The 21,157-nt window shown below is 44.2% G+C and overlaps 1 protein-coding gene across 2 annotated transcripts in view; it reads right to left on the bottom strand.

Annotated features, from left to right (window-relative positions):
* Nucleotides 1–686: 686 nt before the first annotated feature.
* Nucleotides 687–21,157, bottom strand: part of LOC115100865 (cytochrome P450 2G1-like) — a 106,570-nt gene continuing 86,099 nt past the window's right edge. For both annotated transcript variants that reach the window (XM_029619873.1, XM_029619872.1), the window contains exons 5-10: nucleotides 18,060–18,236; nucleotides 12,930–13,071; nucleotides 9,995–10,182; nucleotides 8,676–8,817; nucleotides 3,948–4,070; nucleotides 687–972 (exon numbers count right to left, since the gene is read on the bottom strand). In XM_029619873.1, the coding sequence (XP_029475733.1) occupies nucleotides 689–972; nucleotides 3,948–4,070; nucleotides 8,676–8,817; nucleotides 9,995–10,182; nucleotides 12,930–13,071; nucleotides 18,060–18,236 (1,056 nt within the window). In that variant the 3' untranslated portion in view covers nucleotides 687–688. The remainder of the gene's footprint in view (nucleotides 973–3,947; nucleotides 4,071–8,675; nucleotides 8,818–9,994; nucleotides 10,183–12,929; nucleotides 13,072–18,059; nucleotides 18,237–21,157) is intronic.

The raw sequence follows: 21,157 nt of genomic DNA, 5'->3' as shown, positions 1-21,157 counted from the left end.
AAATGTCCGCTGAGGATATGGCGCCGACGGGCTGTTGCCCTTACTATGTCACATGGTGTACCGACGTCATTGTTGTCTCCGTATAGCATAGTAAGGGCAAGGTTCGCGGAAGCCATTTTAGTTGCTGGCATCCGACGGCCCTACTGAATGCGATGTGTCCCGGACCATTCCTGTGGTGCCAGCGGAGAAGCACGGACTTGTTTCAGGTGTAGTGTGTGATCGGAGTGCAGTGCGTGGGTGGGTGGAAGAGGGTACTTTAATTTAAAATCAGAGGGTGTGTGAAATGCGTGGCTTCCCAATGTAGCAGCCAGGAATTCGTGTTTTGGTGTGTTTTGGGAGGGTGGGTGAAGTAAGTGACATTGGCAGGCGTGTGGGTGGGGGTGTGTGGTGTGATGAGTGTGGATTTCTGTGTGTTATGAGGGAGTGTGAATGAAAGACAATAGCCCTGTGTGGGGGTGGGGTGTGGTGTGTGAGTGTGTGAGAAAGGTTTAAGAGGTTGCGCTTGTGCCGACGGCCACCAGATGTTGCTGTTTTGTGTAAGCAATTTTTAAACTTGTATTACCTGTCACAGGTGTGACCTATATGTAATGTAAGTGTATAAGATCCTTCCCGTATGGGAAGTGAATGTTGTGTGCAAATTTGAATGCATTCGGTTAAGCGGTTGGCGAGATTAGCGACGACGTACAAACTATTTAACATTTTTATTTATATAGATATTAATTGATGTCTCATCAATGTCTAAATTCCTTAGAAAATCCCATGTGGGATATCTTACAAGGTACAAAATTTCTGTTTTTGACATATTCAAGACAAGTTTGTTCTTTGTCAACCACTGATTCAAACACTTTAAGCAAAAATAAACTTTCTGCAGGGCTTTGTCTTTGGTCCTACTCACATGTACAAAGAACTGTATGTCGTCAGAGAAAATTCGATACCCAACTTCCAGATCAGCAAGGGCTTGACCAATAGGGGCTAAATAGATATTAAATAAAATATTAGCAACCCCACCCAGTAACCCCCTGAACCAGGTCATGTGTTCCACTCAGGACTAGATATAAAATAGCTGTTTCTCTCATTGGTTCTAGAACCAGCTGTTCCATTTTATTTTATTTATTTATTTAGAGATTCTTATATACCGTGGTACGTATAGATATACATCACCTCGGTTTACAGTAAACATTAATATTAGCAACAGGCTTTACATAAAACGGGTTAAACAGTAAGTAAACAATAAGTTAACAATAAGGAATAAGCAATGGGCTTTACATATAACAGTTTCAAGAGTAATTAAACAAATAATAGCTTAAGGCTATTATTTGTTTAATTACTCTTGAAACTGAATGTCTGGATGTCATAAATGATCCATGAAGTATCATTTATGACATCCAGAAACTAACGTCCAAATTTTAAAAGGCCCGCACGGGTAAAAATCGGGGGTTATGTGCATGGCTGGGCCTTACGCACGTAACCATCGATACACGCACAAGTGCCGGGCCTGCTGAAAGGGAAGGGCAGGGGTCAGGGTCTGGGCAGGAAGGAGTGGAGCAGGAGGCTGGCCAGGACAGCGCTATTACACACTGTCCCAGGGAAGTGTGCGCCGGCAGCGGGCTGGCACTCGGGGATTACTTCTGCTCCAGTGGAGCAATAACTACAAAAATAAGAAATTAGGGATAGGGGTCAGGGAGGAAAGGGGAAGAGGCAGGAAGGATAGGGTTAGGGATAAGGAAGTTCCTGTCTACTCCTTTATTGGAGCGGACTGGGAGGGAACTGGGGTAGCCCTACTCGTGTTGTGTGCGTATTATTCTAAAATTCCTTCCCCCACACACAAGGAGCAGACAACCTGTCCCCACGTGTGTGCAGACATGAAAATCCGGCACGACTGTGTGCACAGGAAATGTATTTTATAACATGCATACACACCTTTTTTAAATTGACCCCTTAAACCTTTCTAGCACGTCTGGATAAGACATTGACACAGTCAATATTGAGAAAATTGAAATCTCACATTATTAAAGTGTTGCCAAATTAATTTGATTTTTTAATTTCAGCTAACATTTCAATGTCTATTGATTCATTTTGGCCAGGTAGACAGTAGTATACACCCACTGTTGTACCCTTACTATCCATAAGGATTTCACAGTGCATTTTGTTTCCTGTAGAATTTTTATCATGCTTGACATTTTTTACATACAGTGCCATCCCTCCAATAATTTGATCTGTTCTATGACATGGATATAATTTATACCTGGTATCACAGTGTCCCATTAGTTATCCTCCTTCCACCACATATCTGAAATGCCTGTAATGTCTATATCCTCGTATAATGCTATATATTCTGACCAATCTTACTGTTCATATTTCTGGCATTCACATGCAGATATTTCAAAGTACATTTTTTATTTGTACTTTGTAAGTGTGTAGTTAAATATCATGGAGTTAAATTATTTTTTGATCCCTCCCAATTGACTGTTTTTCCTAATGATAGACTCCCGCAGGAATCTGCTTCCCCTGCCATAAGTTAGATGCTCTCCTATGATATTGGCGTCAACAATTATTTGAGGGCTCCTTCCTTTCCATTCATTGTATCATTCTAGTTTATATTATTATTTCTTCTCACTATTTCTGACTTGGAATTCCCTTTCATTTGTGGACTGACAGAGTATGAGAGATCCAGTTATATTTACTTATAATGATGTTTCCTATTGTTTGAGGATCTCTATGTGCTGTTTCTGTACAAGTTTATTTTTGCTTGGATTATTTGAAAATTCTACTAATAAATATATTTTAAAAAGGATGTTTTTTATTTGAACTTTGATTTCTTTTTGGTTTCACAAACTGCTTGTTAGCAAATGATAAAGGCAGTTTTGATTCATTCACATTTGGGTACTCTTTGTCTAAGTCTGTTGGGCTACTTCCCTGTTTTCCAAGTATCTTTAGAAGAGATATCCCATTTGCCATTTGCCACTGTGCCGGGGAAGCTCGCGCCGGCAAGTTACTACTGCTCCAAAGGAACAGCAACTTGAAAAATTAAAAAAATAAGGTAGGGAGGGTTTAGGGGGTAGGGAGGAAAGGGGAAGGAGAAGGAAGGTTAGATGGGGGGGTAGGGAAGTTCCCTCCCAGTCCGTTCCAGCAGACTGGGAGGGAATTGCAGAAGGTCAGGATGCGTCCCGCATGGGAATTTCCTAAATCTTCCGTCCACACATGTGCACGCAGATTACAAAATCCAGTGCATATGTGTGCTTGGCATGATTATATAACATGCGCGCCAGGTAGCGTGCGCACATGGACTCGCGTGCACTTCTTTAAAAATCTACCCCTAAATTAATAAATGTTCATAAGTCACTGATTTACAATAAACTAGGCAGCACCAGGTCATCGGTGATATGCACTACCAGTCCTGGTTTTATCCCACTGAATCTCTAGACATTTAGTTCCAATTTTTCTAAGGAAAGCAGGTGCTTCTAATCTCTAGATGCAATAGGGTAAAACCAGGACTGGCTCAGCTGTTTCCTGATGACATGGAGTTACCTGATCACTTTCAGTCTACCTGCCAAATTACCTGGCTTAGACAGCCAGCAGAGCAGAAATCTGGCAAGCATGCACAGGGGGGTGAGTTGCCAATTTTCTATTTAATGTTTCCAATTTTGTGCATTCTGTTATAAATCCAAAGCCAAGGCATTCACTGATGTGTTGTATTGCAGGACATCTCAGTCAAAGGAGGAGAATAGGGATAAGGTACAGCTGAATAATGAGTTCTTGAATTCATGGGTTCCCTTCTCAATCCGATCTTGTATAAACAGTGCCACATGAGGAGAAAACCTGTGCTGGGGATACTGTTGGTATCCCATGGAGTACACAGCTCCTAAGGCACAGCATTCATGTAGAATATCTTTAGCGTGGGCGCACACAAAGCAGATAAGGGCGTGGTGCATTGCCTGAACTCAGACCTGAGCTGAGGTCAATGTCCTTTGGCTCCTTTGTAGTCGTCAGAGTGAGGTTCTGCAGGATGGTAGTGATGATCAGGAAGAGCTCCATGCGGGCCAGGCCTTCCCCGAGGCAGATCCGCTTTCCTGGGAAAGGACATCAGACATGGATAAGGTGCTTGGCATAGTGTAAAATCACTGAGCACAGGATCATGCATTGTATTATCACATTAGATTACTCCTGCAAAGACTTTCTGCATGAGGGAGGAGAAGATGTTATGAAGCAATGATGCTCAAATCAGTCTTTGTGCCCCTGTAAACGGGTTTTTAGAATATCCCTCATGAATTTGCATGATATACATTTGAATCAGAACCTCCAATATATTTCTTTCATATTCATTAGGAACAGCGTAAAATCCCAACTGACTAGGGGGGTCAGAGGACAGTTTGAGCAGCTAAGTGCCTAGCTTTTTTACCCCACCTTAAATCTGCCCCCATAGCCACCCATTTTTTAGGACCCTAAATGTAGTCGCCTAGTGAAACTAGGCACCTAAATTTAGGAAGTCAGCCCTAGCAAACTTTTAAAAGGGCCAATTTAGGAGTCCAACTTAAAGTTAGGAATCTAATGTTATGCCCGTCGGTCGCAGACGGCTGTGACCATGTCTACCTACATCCTGCACCGTTCTCCTGCCCTCCCCGGGTCTGCTCGTGGCGCAGGCCAGTCTCCACTGCCACATTCCCCATGGTTCCTCATGGCGGCCAAGATGCCGCCGCCACCCACATTGACGCTGGGCCTTCAAAGGCATGCGCATGCGTGCCACCGGGTCCTTCTTTGAAGCCTCTTCGGCGGGAACCTCGGGGCGTCCCTGATTGATAAGGTCATCGGATCAAGGTACTTAAGCTCCACCTTCGCCCCCAGCTAGCCGACTTGGCAACGAGTTCCATTCGTCTCTACAAGCTCCTGTCTCTGTGTTCCTTGGTCTTTGGACTTTGTCTGGTACCTGCTCCTCGGGGGCCAGTGTGCGCACTCTATGGGGACTTGGTCTCCTGGCCTTCCCTGCTCCTCGGGCTGGCCCTGCGCCTCCTGAGGTCCTACCCTGCAAGGCTCCCCGCTCCTCGGGGCTGCCCTGGAACACCTTTACCACTCGTGAGTTCTACCTCAGTGCTTCCCTGCTCCTCGGGGCTGCGCCTATGTGCCATACTAGAGACTGTCAGTGCTTCCCACTCCTCGGGATCTAGCACACGTCATCATTGGAGATCTGACTCGAGCTTCCCTGCTCCACGGGGTTGGCGTATGTCATTGCATCAGCACCTCCTTCGCTGCGCAGCTCCGCCCCTCGGGGTTGCCTCTCCGGAATACCTCCTGCAGGGCCAGTCTCACGTCTCCCGCTGTGTGGCCTGCTTAGCACCTTCCCCCTCAGGGTCTCTGCCCAGGTATTATCTCCAGCTTGTCTGCCTACTGTGGGAATCCCTCCTGGCTCCTCGGGACCTCTCCACTTCTCACCCAGAGCTCCCTGCTGTGCCTGACCTCACCTCCCGATGGTGTGGATCTATGGGGGTCCTCCCCACAGGTGGTAACAACTCTGATCTCGGGCCAAGGGTCCACATACCCACAAACCATAACACCTAAACCCTTTGAAAATCGGTCCCCTAATTTCACTAACTGAATAGGTCAATAATGGGGGGAGTCTGCTTTTGCCAGGCTTTTCTCACCGCCCCTCCAATGGGTCTAGGTTTTCAAAGAGAGAATGAGCAAGTGCTGGGTTTTCCCTCATTGCATCTATGGATATGAAATTGAGAAGTATTACATTTAAAAAATAGACAGGAACTATAATTCCATAAATGCAATGGATGTAAACAAACTGACTTAGTTTGTTCCTGATAACTTGTAGCGCTCTTCCCTAGGGTCCTCTATGATGAAAAACCACATAAAGATTCCTTTATTTCCCTGCATGAATCTCAGAAGGTCATAGCTTCTGCTGCTCCACCCATCCAATCCAGCCATGGAACACTAAAGATGGGGAAATGCCCCAAAATATCTGTCTTGGGAGCAGGCACAGATTTCCCACTAGGTAGAGTAGGCAGCTGTCTGGAGGTGCAGTGCTGAAAAAGGCTCCTCCTCCTCTATCCCACTAGCAGTTTCTGAGAAGCTCTGCTCAGTATTGTCCCATCAGCCCCCCCCCCCCCCCCTTAAAGGGGCAGTGGCTTATGGACCAATCATATTCCAAGCATTGTAAAATGGAATCACCACCAGGCCAACCCTGCACCATTAAGCATGCCTGAGAGCATGGCACACCCAGGCTGAGCATTGTCTGTGAGAAAGTGCCACCAGTACAGAGGAGGAAAGCCTCTCTCACCGAGGTGGCAAATGTTTGGTAGGGTTGAAAGGTTTAAAAAATATATTTTTTAGGTCGCCGCTGTCTTAGATAGTGGCGGGAGTTGGGTGAGAGTCTCCAAAGACACACTGGGAGAATTTTATCACTTTGAGAAAGAGAGGTGATTTTAGGGACTTGGGCCCTTTAACGTGATGGCAGCCCCATTTCACCATGGGATTTTTGAAGTGCGTTTGTCTGGTGAAAAAAAAGTTTGCTGCAATATTTTCTTGGGGAGGAGCTAAATATCTCAGGGATCCCCTCCTTGCAATTATTTACCTCTCCCAAATAAAAAATCACGGCTTAATAAATCTCCCCGTTAGCTGGATAAATTAATCAGCTAACTTTACTCCAACCTTGAAATCACCCTGAATGCTTCTGACTTATCCAGCTAACTTTTATCCAGCTAGAAGTTAGTCAGATAAATTGGAGGCTGTCAAAGCGATGGGAAATTTAAAACCAGCAGTTTGTCCTGCTTAAGTCCCACACATACAAGCCAATGCAATACCGACTCGCTAAAAATGCGCGCATAATATCCTCTTCTGAGCGCTCGATGCAATACGTAAATGGGCCCCCATGCTAAAGGATGCGCTAGGGATAAATTGAGCGACACTAGTGCGTCCATGGCATCAAGCGCCTAGGAGACGTGGCAGGTGCACAGGTTAGGAAAATGGATGCCGAGTGTCTCTATTCCTAAACTGACCGCTTTAAAGACCTTTTTTTTTTTGCTGCTTTTGTTTATTTATTTATTTTATTTAAAAACTTTTCTATACCGTCGTATAGTAGAGCACCATCACAACGGTTTACAGTTAGGCACAAATATGTCGTTTCTAATTTATCCAAGGGTGCCATTATTATACGGTTACATAGTTCGATAATATACTTAATTTGTGAGAGGGTGTGGTTACCATTTACTATTAACTGTCTTTATAATTTAATACTTAGATTGTAAGAAAATAACAAAAGTAGGCAATACTGCTTTATCTTGGCGATTTCCTATTTTGTGCATTTGTTATTCCGTTACCTCACTGTGAAATGCTTTTTTGAAGAGCCAAGTTTTTAAGCCTTTTTTGAAGAGTTTTATTTCTTTCATTAGTCTTAATTCTAGTGGTAATGTGTTCCATAGTACTGGTCCTACCAAAGACAGTGCTCTCTCTCTAACTTGGGTCAACTTTGCTGTTTTGACTGAGGGTATGGTTAGTAGAGCTTTATTGGCCGATCTGAGATTTCTTTGGGGGACATGTAATCGTAATTCGGTGTTTAGCCAGTTTGAGTTTTCGTCGTTAATTAGCTTATGAACTGTGCATAGTGCTTTATATTGAATTCTCTGTTCTATTGGGAGCCAGTGCAAATCTGCAAGTGTTTGGGTGATATGATCTCTTCTGCCTTTACCAGTAAGTATTCTGGCAGCCGAGTTCTGTAGTATTTGCAGTGGCCTGATAGGGGTGTATGGCAGTCCTAGGAAGAGTGTGTTGCAGTAGTCCGTGCTGGCAAATATTAAAGCTTGTAGTACTGTACGAAACTGTTCCTGATTTAATAATGGTTTTAGTCTTCTAAGGATCATAAGTTTGGCGTAGCCTTCTCTTGTTTTTATTGATATGTGTTGCTTAAGGCTCAGTTCCGTGTCTATAATTACTCCTAGGTTTCTAGCTTTATCAGTTAAGTCTACTGATTTGTCATTTTTAAGTCTAATGGGATTTTGAATTCTTTCGATGTTTTTTCGCTCTAGATGTATAAATTCCGTTTTTTCAATGTTGATTACAAGTTCCATTTGGTTTAATAGTTGTTTAATTATGTCTAGGTATAGCATTGCAAAGTTTAGTGTTTTTTCAATTGATTCTTCAATTGGTAGAATCAATTGAATGTCGTCAGCATAAATGTAGTGTATCGCAGCAATATTAAGTCAGAGGAACCACAGAAAAAAAGTATTTCTGCGTTTCTTTGCATGGCTTGGGGGCGACTCAAAAATTAACAGCAGCTTTGGGGCTGGCGTTAATTTTTGAGCGTAAAAACGTTCGCCTCCTTTTTACATTGAGTGTACTATCTAATAGCCTTAAGGACATACATTTTACATCTGATGAGCATTGTTAGCTACACACTGTTTTGGACACACTAATCCCAGTATTGCATTGGGCGTAAGTATAGCACGGCCAACCGCACGTTCAGCTGCGCCCTGACCTTAGTGCCCAATATTGCATCGGCCTGTTAGTCAGACAAACTTGTGTAATGAATCCCCGCCTCATCCCCCCTCCCAGTGTTTAAATACAAGTAATGGCAGACTCTGAAGAGCAGGAAATGCCTCCCAGCTTTTTCATGTTGTGTATCTCGGTGTGGATTTCCCTTTTACCCATTTCTCGCTCTGGCTTTTCCAGAGAACTACCTGCTGAAAAGGGCATGAAGGCGTCATTCTTCTTAAAAGCACCGTTCTCATCCAAGAAGTGTCCAGGGTCAAAGCTGTAGGGGTTCTTGAACCACTTGGGATCCTTTAGAACTGTAGTCAATGCAGGGAAGACCATAGTGCCCTGGAGACAAGAATTTGAGACATAACAGATCAACCAACTGTGTCAGTGGCAAAGCTAGATATAGCTGCACCTGGATTTCCACTCCCCCTCACCCTTCCCAACCAGGTTTCCTTCCCATTATGCTAATGCCACCTTCCCTCACCTTGCAGCTCTTAAACTGGGCCTGGCTGTAGCAGTAACAATCAGGGAATGCCAGGACTGAGCCAGCGCACACTCACAAGCCCCAGGACCCCTTCCCCTCTCCCCTATTAACTATAACAGCTTCATGGCCTTAAGGGAGCTCTGAACGTGGTGGCTGCGCTGCTCTCTCCATCCTTCTTATCTCACTGTCTAAAGTAGCTATTTACTAGTTCAGCCTGAACCCAGAATCAGGCCGATTCAGTAAAATCCGCGGGAGAGAGGGCGATGGCACGCGCATAGGCCACTCGCCTATGAGCGCGATACAGTATTTAAATGAGGCTCGGTGGCTGTCAGTGGGTTTGACAGCCGATGCTCAATTTTGCTGGCGTCGGTTCTCAAGCCCACTGACAGCCACTGGCTCGGAAACCGGACGCCGGCAAAATTGAGCGTCCGGTTTTCGACTCGACAGCCGCCGGCCGACTTCCAATTTTTTTTTTCATTTTTTTACTCTTCGGGACCTCCGTCTTAATATCGCCATGATATTAAGTGGGAGGGTGCACAGAAAAGCAGTTTTTACTGCTTTTCTGTGCACTTTCCCGGTGCCGGAAGAAATTAGCACATTTTACTTTCTCAATCGCGTGCGAATACCTAATAGGGCCATCAACATGCATTTGCATGTTGAGGGCGCTATTAGGTTCGGCAGGTTGGACGCACGTTTTCCGCCCCTTACTGAATAAGGGGTAAGGGAAAATGCGCGTCCAATGGTAGGTTAACAGTGTACTCCGTCGGAGCGCATTGTACTAAATCGGCCTGTTTGTGCTTTATAACTAGCTGCCTCCTACAAGCTACTCCATGTCTGCTTCAGGCTCTCTATCTGTGTTTATTCTAGTGCACATTAGTGAACTGAGAGAGAAAGTGGATCAAGAACTAGTGGATAATCCATATATAACTCTCTTAAAATGATACTTATTTGCAGGGTTGGGGGGAGAGGGTCTTGATGACAGTGGAATTCAATAATTATTAGCAAGCCTCAGGATTGTTCCGCCATGCAGCTGACCTTGGGGATGGTGTAGCCACGGAACTCAATGTCTTGGGTGACTTCATGGGGTGCGCCCAAGGGAGCAATATCTGCAAAGCGCTGGACCTCATGGATGACAGCATCTGTGTATGGCATCTTGCTCCGATCCTCCACTGCTGGAGCCCTTTCCTGTCCAATCACAAGGTCAATTTCCCGCACTACATTTTCTGTAAAATATATATATATATATATATCTGCATATAGCTAGGAGAGAGAAATATAGAAAAGTGTGTTTCTGTACAGGCTGCCTCTATTCTTATTTAACCATAGGCCCAACAACTATTCATATTCCCATATCTCATCATATTCCCACATCTCAAAAAAGATATAGTCGCGATGGAGAAGGTACAGAGAAAGGCAACCAAAATGATAAAGCAGATGGAACAGCTCCCCTATGAGGAAAGACTAAAGAGGTTAGGACTTTTCAGCTTGGAGAAGAGACGGATGAGGGGGGATATGATAGAGGTGTTTAAAATCATGAGAGGTCTAGAATGGCTAAATGTGAATCGGTTATTTACTCTTTCGGATATAGAAGGACTAGGGGGTACTCCATGAAATTAGCATGTGGCACATTTAAAACTAATCGGAGAAAGTTGTTTTTCACTCAACGCACAATTAAACTCTGGAATTTGTTGCCAGGGGATGTGGTTAGTGCAGTTAGTGTATCTGGGTTTAAAAAAGGATTGGATAAGTTCTTGGAGGAGAAGTCCATTACCTGCTATTAATTAAGTCGACTTAGAAAATAGCCATTGCTATTACTAGCAAAAGTAGCATGGAATAGACTTAGCTTTTTGGTACTTGCCAGGTTCTTATGACCTGGATTGGCCACTACTGGAAAAAGGATGCTGGGCTTGATGGACCCTTGGTCTGACCCAGTATGGCATGTTCTTATGTTCTTATTCTTCCTTTTTTTTGAGCCTCCCAAATTTCCCTCCCTCTGACACATTTTTGATGAGCATTCAGATCTATCACCTCCTCTCTCAAAGGGCTCTCAGTCTCAAACATTGACATGGATCGCTCCCCTCCCTAGCCAATGACTGAAAGTTGAGCCTTTGAAACTGAACTTCTCAGTGCTGCTTGCATAAATCATCCTTAGTCCCCCCCATCCTTGATCTCCCCTGCCGCATAACTCATCTGTGGTCCCCCCATCCCAGGATCTAGTAGGTGAGGGAAGTATGAGTATGACACATCCCAGACCTCGGTGGCCCCACTGAACCGGAGACTTAAACCGATGTTATCCTAAGCAATGGCATCTCTCAGAAACATCTCTGAAGTTAGACCCTGTGGTGGTTGGGTCCACAGTGTAATTGGACATTCTGAGAGAAGGATCCAGAATCTTTCCTCAGAGAGGGTGGAGAGGGGAAGAGACTAATCAGTATGGGTTGCTGATTAACTGCCTTGCAGAACTGCCTCAGGCTTCAGGGGATGATGGTACCACCTCAATGAAGAACTTTTGTGTTTTGGAAGGCATATTACATGTCTATGAACCAGGAGAGGTGCATTTCAGGAGTTCAGAGGCAGCAAACACTTGATAAAGGTCAAAGTATGAACTAAGACTTCCTAAGGGTTGAAAGGAGTAGTAAGGAATCTGAGTCAAATGCTCAAAGATATCATAATTAGTGCTGATGTGTGAAATACAGATGGTGATAACTCCGCTCAATCGTTTTTACTAGAGGGGAATCATCCTTCTGCAAATGATGGAGGAGGACTTTTGTGAATAATGTAAAAAAAGGTTGCAGGTTGCAAATGGAAGTGCTCTACCAACAAATCCCATTACACACGGAGTGAATTTTCAAAGTAGATATGCATGTAAAAGTACCATATATCAAAGCAATTTTCAAGTGCCCATTTATAGTAACATAGTAAAACATAGAAAAAGACCAAAATGGTCCATCTAGTCTGCCCAGCAAGCTTCCCAAGGTAGTAAGTTCCACTCCATGCAGTTTACCCCATTTTTCTGTTAAGGGTAGTAACTGCTGCTCCGTGCAGGTTACCCCCAAGCTTTTTTTATTTATTCCCATCCTCTAGCCTTTAGGGATCCACAGTGTTTATCCCATGCTCCTTTGAAATCCTTCACAGTTATGTATGTAAAATCTTTGAAAATTCAGTAAAAGTAGCAATTTTCTAAAGTCCGTAGGTCACGCAGTTTTATGTGCAAAAATCCATTGGAAAATGACCTCCATAGTAATTAAAAGCATCCAAGCTGGGAACATGATCACTGCCTAGTTTGCATTTTTGGAAAAGTATGTCAGGATCTGAATACATCTTCTTCCTCAGGAAGGTGCACTTTGTGTTTTCCCTGCCACCTGCATTACTTCACCAGCATGACCTCATGATTTAAAGACTCACATAGCCATGTCTGAGGTTCTGCCACTGGATGACAATGCCCAGATCTCTTCTTCCATAAAACTCATACAGGACCAACCAAACAAGTTGTAAATTTGAAAAGCAAACTCAAATGACAATAGGTAAATAATTCTAAGGCCTATCCAATCTCTGCTCATTCTTTCTTCCTGCTGCAATACTGCTAACATTACTTGCTACCACGACTGAAGATCCTCTGTGTCTATCCCAGGCTTTATCCTTCACTCCACTACTGCAGAGGGTTCTCTGTGTCAGTCCTAAGCTTTACACATCTCTCCCCTGCCATTACAGATACTCTGCACCAATACCAGACTTTATCTCTCACTCCCCCATCAGTGAGAATCCTCTGTGCCCTTCTCAGGCTTTACCCCTTTCTCTCCCATTACTGAGGATCCTCTGTTACTGTCCCAGGATTTACTCTTTACTTCCCTATCACTGTGCCCATCCCATGAATTTTTTAATTTTGATACTATTTTTGCATCACCATCTCTGCTAGGCGTCTGTTCCATGTATTGCCTGCCTTTGCTGTGAATATATTTTGGCTTTTCACCTGTAATTTCGGGATATTTCAGGAGAATCAGGAAGGCATATCTCAGGGTTGCGCTGGTAGTCTCAGACCCTGCGAAGAACAGATTTAAGGTGCTCATCACCAGATTATCATCATTGAACTCAGAAGCCGGGTTCTGCTTTTCCTGTGGAAAGGTAGGGGACAGCAAATATTTCCAGGTAAGAAAAGACTAATTTTTTATACAAAACTCAGCGATGCTGAAGATTTATCATTGACCAAAATTCAAAGTGGAGCCTCTACAATTTTCCCAACAAAGTATGAATCTGAGGCTGGGCTACATTTCATTATTTGCTTTCTTGGCCTTTGTAAATCTACTGTCCTGGGTCACCTTAACTCCTCTGAGAACTTAACTAGGAGATGACTTTAGTTGCTTGCTGTACTGTCAATGTTGTGTTATTTCTGGGCTAATACATTTACTAATGCAACTTAGTGACTTAGGTGCATATATTAATTTAAAATGTTTTTTTCCTCAGCATAGTTAAGGTATAATTTAAGTAATTAAGGAAGCGGTTTCTATCCATTTCTTTTGATGTCACAAAATGCCTAAGGGTAGAAAACAGCACATTTTCTTTTGAAAGACAAAAGAAGAGTAATCAATTCATGTTTATGATGGGCTATTGAGGCTTTGAAGTTTCTGGGAAAGGGACTTTGGTCCTAGCACAGGGTCCTATTGGCTGGAAGCCAGTGCTGTGCAATTTGCTGGCCAAAACTGCTACTATGAGGATTATAGCAAACCTTTTTTGGTCAGCCCATCAGACATTGTTTAATTTTAAACTGGTTAATTGCAGGCTTTTGCATCAGAGCTTAAGTAAGCGATACATTAAGTATTCATCCCTGGAGCCAATAAAAGGGATTGAATAGTAATTAAACATCTTAACTAATTACATATAAAAGAATAGGTCTCCTTTGTTTAGTAAAAAGAAAGGGGGCAAAGAAGTAAATCCTGTATCTCAGCCTTTTTGGCTAAATTAAGAAAAAATGGAAAAGGAGAAAGGGGGTTCATTTTTGTTGCAGGAAGTTTGCTGTTTGGTTGCTCTCTTATTCAGTCAGCTGAAATATGCATAACCTTTTTGCTGGTATTTTTTAAAACAAAGGTTATTAAAGTGATTTTTAGATAAAGTTTAGTTTATTTTCCAGTTTCCTTAAGTATTAATGTGGTCCTTACACCCTATTAGTTTTAGGGATAATGATTTTATTCAGAATAGAGAGGAAATTTTTATTTCATTTGATGAGGTTTTGGACATTTCTTCCATGATGCAAAATTTAGAGCATAAAATATAAGAATTACCATACTTGGTCATATCAAAGACCCATCAAGTCCAGCTTCCTGTTTCCAAGAATGGTCAATCCAGGTCACAAGTATCTTGCAGGATACTAAATAGTTATACATTCCATGCTGCTTATACGCAGAAACAAGCAGTAGTTTTCCTAAGTTTACCTCTACTTGGATAAATATGGTTTATGGATTTTCCCACCAGGTACTCATCCAAACCTTTTAAACCCAGCTATGCTAACTGCCTTTACCATATCATCTCGTAATGAATTCCAAAGCTTCATTATACATTGAATGAAAAAATATTTTCTCTGATTTGATTTTAATGTAAAACTTAGTAACTTAAGTAACTTCATGGAGTGTCCACTAGTCTTTTTATTTGTTGAAAGAGCAAATAACTGATTTGCATTAACCCATTCCATTCCCTTCATAATTTTATACACCTCAGCCGTCTCTTCTTCAACCTGAAGAGCCCTAAACTCTTTAGCCTCTCCTCATTGGGGAGCTGTACCATTCCCTTTATCAGTTCTGTTGCCCTTCTCTGTACCTTTTCCACGTCCGCTATATCTTTTTGAGATGCAGTGACCAGAATTGCACACAGTACACTAGGGGGTAGATTTTAAAAATTTGCGCGATCGCGTACTTTTCTTCGCGCACCAGGCGCGAACAAAAGTACGCTGGATTTTATAAGATACGCACGTAGCCGCGCATATCTTATAAAATCCGGGGTCGGCGCGCGCAAGGGGGTGTACATTTGTGCAACCTGCGTGCGCCGAGCCCAGCGCGCACTGCCTGTTCCCTCCAAGGCCGCTCCAATTTCAGAGCGGCCTCGGAGGGAACTTTCCTTCGCCCTCCCCCCACCTTCCCCTCCCTTCCCCTACCTAACCCACCCCCCCCCCGGCCCTATCTAAACCCCCCCCTTACCTTTGTTGGCAGATTTACGCCTGCTAAAAGCAGACGTAAAGCTGGGCGTGCCAGCGGGCTGCTGGCGCGCCATCACCCGACCCGGGGGCTGGTCCGGAGGCCTCGACCACGCCCCCGGGCCGGCACCACACCCCCGGGCCCGCCCCCGAAACGCCATGTCACGCCCCCAAAACGCCGCGTCGCTCCGGGCACGCCCCCCCCCAACACGCCCCCTCCCCGCCCCTTTTACAAAGCCCCAGGACTTACACACATCCCGGGGCTCTGCGCGCGCGCCGGGATGTCTATGCAAAATAGGCTCACCGGCGTGCGAGGGCCCTGCGCGTGTAAATCCGGCCGGATTTACGCGCACAGGGCATTTAAAATCTGCCCCTAGATGTGGTCACACCATGGAGCAATACAGAGATAATATGATTCTCTATTTTACTTTCCTTTCCTTCCCTAATAATTTCTAACAGTAGGTATCCTAAAGCCATTGAGATGGATAACTCACTAGTTATCCATCTAAATGTTTAGTGCGGCATATTTAGCCACTTATCTGGTTAAATTATAGCCGGATAACTACTTAAGCTGTGGTGACTTACTCTTCTGAGGATAATTTATGCTTCCAGCTCTACTTCAACAAACAGAGCAATGGATTGTCCTTGCAGGGCTAGTTTTTTATCATCAGGGGGTGGGATGGAGTGTCCGGAGGTGGATGGGCAGTTTGGACCAGCCTATTGATGCTGCTGGTGAGTAGAAGGGGCTGGGGGAACAAAGCTGGAATCCTACCAGTTTGGAAATGGGAATGGGTTGGGTCGGGGAGATGGGGTGAGGGGGCAGCGATCTGCTGACTGCATCAATTTCACATATTTCAGGAAGGGGTACATGGCCCAACAAACCATATGTGAAATTTGGGGGTGGGGGAGAATCAGCCTCTTAACTTCTATTTTTACTTGTCTGCCAGTTCCAATTAATTGGATATCTTTTAAAGATATCTGGTTAAGCTGCAAGTTATCCGGTTGCATGTAACTTTAGGTTCGTATACTCTCCATACCTTTCCTAATAATTTCTAAATGTGATCACTTGGGCCACGTAGAGAACTGAAAGTCATTGCATGTCCCCCCAAGAATCTTGCAACTGCATTCATTACCCATCTGGACTGCAGAGAAATTCATCTCATCCAGAGCATTTGACAATCACGTGAGATTGAAATGAGAACTCATATGCTAATATTCTGAGCAGAATTTAGATGGGGATTTGGGAACTCATTGCTTGAACTGAGAACTAAGAAACAGGGCAAGGCTTTGGGTTTCTGGATAAAAGTTGTCCAAAAGCTATTTTTTCTATCTTTTCCAATGCTAATAAATTCTTCTTTTACTTTAATGCCATGGGTTTCTGTCTCCTATAGAATATAAGAGTATAAATGTGTTATGCACGTGTGTATGCACTGATTTTGCTTCTATTACTTGTAATAATAATATTTTTGTGGGGGTTTTTTAAATTTCATTTCATTGTTTTCTGCTCCAGCCTGTACCCGTCATCCCTGGAAGATCCTGTAGTTGTGTTGGCATGTTAGACATGTCCATTCTAAATCACACGGCTGAGAGCTGGAGTCATTTATGTGGTCTCCCCCATAGGTGGAGATTTACACTAAGGGGTAGATTTTAAAACCTGCGCGTGGGCGTACATGCACGCGCATGTTATAAAATCAGGGGTCGACGCGCGCAAAGGGTGCACAGTTCTGCACCTTGTGTGCGCCGAGTGCACACCGAGCCCGCACAGCCGCGCTGCCTTCCCCCCCACCCCACCTTCCCTTCCCCTACCTCCCCCTCCCTTTCCCCCTCCCTTTTTCTTTTTTTTACTTTTGTTTGAAAATTTACTTCAGCCCTGGGGCAAATGGCCGCTGTGCTGGGAGCCTCTGACCCCACCACCACCCCGCGCACTGACGACCCCAACCCGCCCCTTTAGTAAAGCCCCGGGACTTAGACGCGTCCCAGGGCTCTACGTGCATCGCCGGGCGTTTATAAAATAGGCCCAGTGCACATAGGGCTTTTAAAATCAGCCCCTAAGATTTTTTTCCCATTTATGTCTGTAGGAAAAAGAAATCTTAAGAGTCTGTTTTCAAAGAGGCTACCTACATGACTTCCAGAATTAGGCAGCTGGATCAGCCTCTTTGAAAACTGACAAGGGCTCAATGACTAAATTTAGTTGCCAGACTAGACAGCTCAGTTTAGCTGCAGTAAATGTAGGAAACAAGAGTAGGGTCAGGTCAGGTATGGAAACTTAGGAGTCCAAATATAGGGGCAGGGATAGCTGCCCTAAATCTAATCAATTATCCCTGTGCTCCCAGACCAACATTCAGCTCCCCTCCCCACTAAAGTCCTGATCTTAAAGTAACCCCCCCAAGCCAGGGCAGATCTCCCTCCTCCAATTCAATGCAACATAGAGCCTTTAGTGGCTTCCCCTCCTCTAGAAGATTCCAGTCCATCTCTGCCCCCCCCCCCCCAGATCCCTTCCCCATTCCCTAATTCAAAAAAGACGCATTAGCACCCTTCTCCCTTCCTCCCCTACCTGCCAAGATGATCTGTAAATCCTTCGAACCTACGTTCTTCTGTTGCAGCTCTAAACACTATGCCAGCCCACCAAAGAGTATCCCAGTCCCCAAATGGTCTCCCCCCACCCCTCGGGAATCTCAGTTCAGAATTATAGAGATTCATCTGTTTTTTCCTGTAGGAGGGGTGCGATTGCCATCCTGTGTTGAGTTTCCCACTACAAATGTCTATTTTTGACATTTTTTATTTTTCTTTGGCTCCTTTTCTGATTATTCTCAGCCACTTGGTAATGCTAGGATGAACAATGACTTCCATTGCAGGGATCACTCTAGCTCAGGTTATCATGTAGGCTGAAAAGACTCTGATTGTTATAAAGACCATTACCATCTCCCTTTTGATGAGAAAACAGTCGATAAAATCCCGGGGGCAGTTGGGATCCAAGGACTCTTCATTCATTTTCTTCTTCTCTATGATAAATTCTTTCAAGCGTGTCATGTTTTCCATAACACGCAAATGAGGTCCAGGTACATACTGCATAATATGTGGAAAAATATTAAAAATCTGCAAAAGAAAAAGTTGATTGTTACAAATATTCTACAATTCATCATTAATCCCACAGGGAAGGGGTGTGGAGACTTATTATTATAATTATTCAAAGGTATTTATTGTATCTGTTTTCACCCAGACAGGATCCTATGCATATTACATAGTTACATAGATGTTTAGGTTAAATAAGAACAGAAGCCAATGTACTTCATCCTTCTCCTGATTGCCCAATGTCTCTCTCTATGGGGTATTCCACAGGAAGACAAACTCCCTTCCTTGACCTCCTCCTTTGAGCATCTATAACCGATTCTGCACCAGTGAAACAAATTCTATCAAACCCCAAATCTGGCAATCATCTCAGGAGCACCCGGTCAACATTTTTCCTTAGAGGTTGTTGTGTTTGAGGCATATTGTGGACTTTTGGCCGTAATAGCGATGATTCTTCCCATGGGGAGTGGCCCCGTGGGGAACCACAACAATAGGCTAAACTCAGTAGTAAGCGGACACAGAGGAAAGGAAATTTTATTGTACTACAACGGTGCTGTCCGAGGGGCGGACAGTGCCGGTATATCTGTGATATCGCTGTAAGGTTCCAAACACTCTGGAAGTAGAATGCTCTCACCCAAGCTGTAGATGTACGTCCAGTAGTGGTCCACAGAGTGGAGTAACCCGTGAACCCGGTTCCAGCTGAAGGTTGGTGAAGACAGATCCGATAGTGGTCCGCGGTGCAGACTAATCCAGGAATCTGATAGGGTGAAGCAGAATGAGAGTTCGAAGAGCAGAGGTACTCTCAGGATGGTAGCTGTTGAAGAGATGGTAACCTCCTCTGGATAGCTGAGCTGTGAAGGAGGACCTGAGGTCCGTGGTGCAGGATACCCCAGAGAGAGATTAGGCCCTCGAGGAACGAGTACCTAGAGTAGTCCGTGAGGGTACCTGAGAAGAGAGCAAACAAGACCCTCGAGGCACGGGTGTCCTGGTGGTTAAAGCGAGGCAACCCCGGAGGGTAGATAGAAGCAGAAGGACCCCCGAGGAGCGGGTACCCAGAGCTTCCAGGAATCAGTGATACCCCGGAGGGTAGGAGGTGTTCCAAGCGGGCAGCTTAGAAGCGGTCAGAATTAGCTGGACCATAATCCTTGCAAACTTGTACCACTAGTGGTGAGCGGAGGCTAAGTACCCGGAGGTAGTGATGTCATGCGGTGGGGCCGCCCCTGAGGTTCCCGCCATGACGCATTCAAAGGAGAGGGCGGCATGCGCGTGTGCACCCTAGGAGGCCTCAGGAGACTCATGGCGAACACAATCGCCCATGCCGATCCGGGGACACCGGAGAGCTCGGCAAGCAGCAACGGAGGCAGCCATCTTTCCCAAGGGAGAAGCAGAGGATAGAAAAGAGGTAAGGCAGAGAGGACGCAGCCGTCTGCGACCGACAGATGCAACAGAGGTAGATTTTAAAAGCGTTGCTTGTGCAAAAATGACCACATATGCGGGCCGCGCAAATTTTAAGAAGCCAGGAAGGGCACGCATACATGCATGTACATGTGCCTAGATTAAGGAGGAAGAAAATGGGCAGGTCATGGGCATTCTGGGAGCGGGACCAAGACTGACGCGCAGAACCACAAATGTTGCAAAGGCAACATGCGTATGTTGCCTGCGTAACTTTGCTACTGCTCCTCATGAGGCGCAGGAGAGGGGTGGAGAGAGAGAGAGACAGAAAGTAGCTAGCACTGCAGTGTACAAATCAATGCCTCTTATAAGGGCTATAATTCTTTGCTGTTATAAATTTTACTATGAAAATCTCTGAATGTGTCTGTACTATCACTCCCACTAACCTCCCGAAAACCAACCCCAGTTCAGAGTGCCCCTCTAGAGAGGTACCTATATAGAGAGTATCAGACTGAACCTATACAAAGGCGCGCTCTCTCTCTTTTTCTCTGAGTGCAGTGACAGTATTTGAAATGCCATGTGCGTGCTTTATAAAATGAGGCGTATTTTTGCTCACACTGCAATATGTACATTCCAGTGGGAGCACTGAGAGGAGAGGATCACCTTGCTGGTGGCTGAAAGGAATCAGTAAGTTTTTGCTTGGGACATTGTCTTTTTTAAACGTATTGGGGTAAAGTTAACTATTTGGGAATACTATTTAGTGTGTTTGTGTGTTTGTGCCTTTAATAGTCAGAAAGGCAGTGAATAAACAAGTTAGACTGTTTGTATTTTTAAATAGTCAGTCAATAAGATAGCAGTAGGTAGGCAGTGAATAAACAAGTTAGACTGTATTTTTAAATAGTTAGTCAATAAGGTAGCAGTAGGTAGTGTGTTTATTTTTAAAAGTTTGCAGAACTGAGTGTTCTCCAGACTTTTAAAGAACTGAGTGTTTGTTTTTAATACTAACTGAGTGTTTGTATTGAAAAAAAAAACCCACAAAAAAAAAACCAACCCAAAAAGTAGCCAGAAGCTAGAAATAAGCTAGGAGCAGTGTATACTGAAGTAAAAAAGTTGAATAGTTCAGCTCAGTTACTCACCTTGGAAAGCTGTTGAGGTAGTGTGATTGGGTTTGAATAGGGACCAACATTTGTTAATCAAGAGAGCAGTGAGTCACTCAGGCTGACTAACTAAGTGTTAAGGTTGTGTGTTTGATGTGAATAGGTACTATTCTTTGTTAATCAGCACAGCTGTGAGTCACTCAGGAAAACTAACGTAAGTGTACATCTCCTAAGGGATTGTTTTGCACTAATTTACCTTAGAAGCACATTATAAATTAGAAGGGAAGAGCTCAGTAACTCACATTCCAGTGGGAACACTGAGAGGAGAGGATCACCTTGCTGGTGGCTGAAAGGAATCAGTAAATTTTTGCTTGGTACATTGTCTTTTTTAAAAGTACTGGGGCAAAGTTAACTATTTGGGAATATTATTTAGTGTGTTTGTGCCTTTAATAGTCAGAA

The sequence above is a fragment of the Rhinatrema bivittatum genome, chromosome 11 (assembly GCF_901001135.1).
Source record: "Rhinatrema bivittatum chromosome 11, aRhiBiv1.1, whole genome shotgun sequence".
Classification (NCBI taxonomy): Eukaryota; Metazoa; Chordata; class Amphibia; order Gymnophiona; family Rhinatrematidae; genus Rhinatrema; species Rhinatrema bivittatum.
Note: the sequence above shows the minus strand (reverse complement) of the source record. Positions and strands in the feature narration are given on the sequence as shown.